This window comes from Cryptotermes secundus, unplaced genomic scaffold (genome assembly GCF_002891405.2).
Source record: "Cryptotermes secundus unplaced genomic scaffold, Csec_1.0 scaffold4353, whole genome shotgun sequence".
In the NCBI taxonomy this organism is placed as follows: domain Eukaryota; kingdom Metazoa; phylum Arthropoda; class Insecta; order Blattodea; family Kalotermitidae; genus Cryptotermes; species Cryptotermes secundus.
In genome coordinates this window covers 1-1,220 of record NW_019737134.1, presented here as the reverse complement: position 1 = coordinate 1,220, position 1,220 = coordinate 1, and the positions used below count along the sequence as shown (strand labels likewise).

The following is a 1,220-nucleotide window of genomic DNA, read 5'->3' as shown; positions in this document are numbered from 1 at the left end:
TTTTGTTGTGGTTGCCTCTGATGATGGCTCTTTGTGAGCCGAAACATGTAAGGCAAATGTGAGAAAATGGTGACAAGAATATATATTGTTACACTCGACAGAGGTTCTATTGATAATTGGTGATTGATAGTGTAACGGACCAAAATGAAACAATTCAAAATAGTGATGGTTTTAATTTTCATCATCTGTGTGGGCTGCAGTAGGTCACCACAGCCACTGTCTCCTCAAACTTCTTACATTTGGTGGGTTGCTAATTTCTACATGTAGTCTGTTATTGTGTCTGAGTATGCTTTGATGGTAGATTGTTGACAATCTATGTATTCCTTCTATGACAAATGGGATTTGCAGTTCATTGTGGAGACAAAAAAAGTTCCTTAATTACTGAGTGCAAGCATTTGGATTGAAATCTTTGAATTTTTTTTATGTTTGATGGTTTTGTACAGCCCCATAGCTGAACACCCTAACTTTACCAATAGAACCTTGTTGAAATTGTGCATTGATCACTGTTTATACATTGTTTCTAGTGTTCAAGGACAGAAGATGCCAATAAAGAAAATAATGAGAAGTTTCTGATTAAAAAAACACATTTAATAAAACAGAAGATCATTACTGAATTTCGCACAATATAACTTTTTCATCAGAAGCCCATTACATTCCTTAATTATCTCAGAACAGGCATCAGTTTTCTTTTTGTTTTTGTTTCATGAAAAAATTCCCTGTGTTTATTTAACACTCATACCTTCCTGGTAACTCCTTCAGGGCTCTTTCAAAGATAACATTAACAGTGTGTTTAGGACTCCCCTTCTTGTGTTCAATGTATCGCAGCCAATGCCTCACAGAAGGCTGATTCCGAGGCATTTCTTCATTTGAGAAATCTTCCATCATTCTAAGAGACACAAATGTACAGAAATTGAATATGTAAACATGGAGGAAACATGCATTCGAAACATAATACACATTACATTCTCCTCACAACACAGATATAAATAATGATGATTTGTTACTGTGCAAGAACTAGCTCCATTTATGATCCTGCAGTCTGAATGGCAGTCAACTAGTGCTACAGTTTCTCTCAAGCACTTAAAGTAAGCACATATGAGGCTACTAGACAATGAATCTACAGTGACACTAAGAGATAACAAGAATATCAAACCAAACAACCCCGTGGAGAACAGCGCTTCACAAGAAAGTGACAGTTTACTCAACTGGTCAAATAATTC

General features: G+C 35.9%; 1 protein-coding gene across 2 annotated transcripts in view; it reads right to left on the bottom strand.

The window, feature by feature from the left end:
- The window catches only part of LOC111870233 (pre-mRNA-splicing factor syf1 homolog), an 8,987-nt gene extending 7,853 nt beyond the window's left edge, over positions 1 to 1,134 (bottom strand). For both annotated transcript variants that reach the window (XM_023862344.2, XM_023862343.2), the window contains exon 1: positions 740 to 1,134. Coding sequence is in view for 1 of the 2 variants with exons in the window: in XM_023862343.2 (XP_023718111.1) it covers positions 740 to 885 (146 nt within the window). In the remaining variant the exon portion in view is untranslated. The remainder of the gene's footprint in view (positions 1 to 739) is intronic.
- Between the last annotated feature and the right edge of the window lie 86 nt (positions 1,135 to 1,220).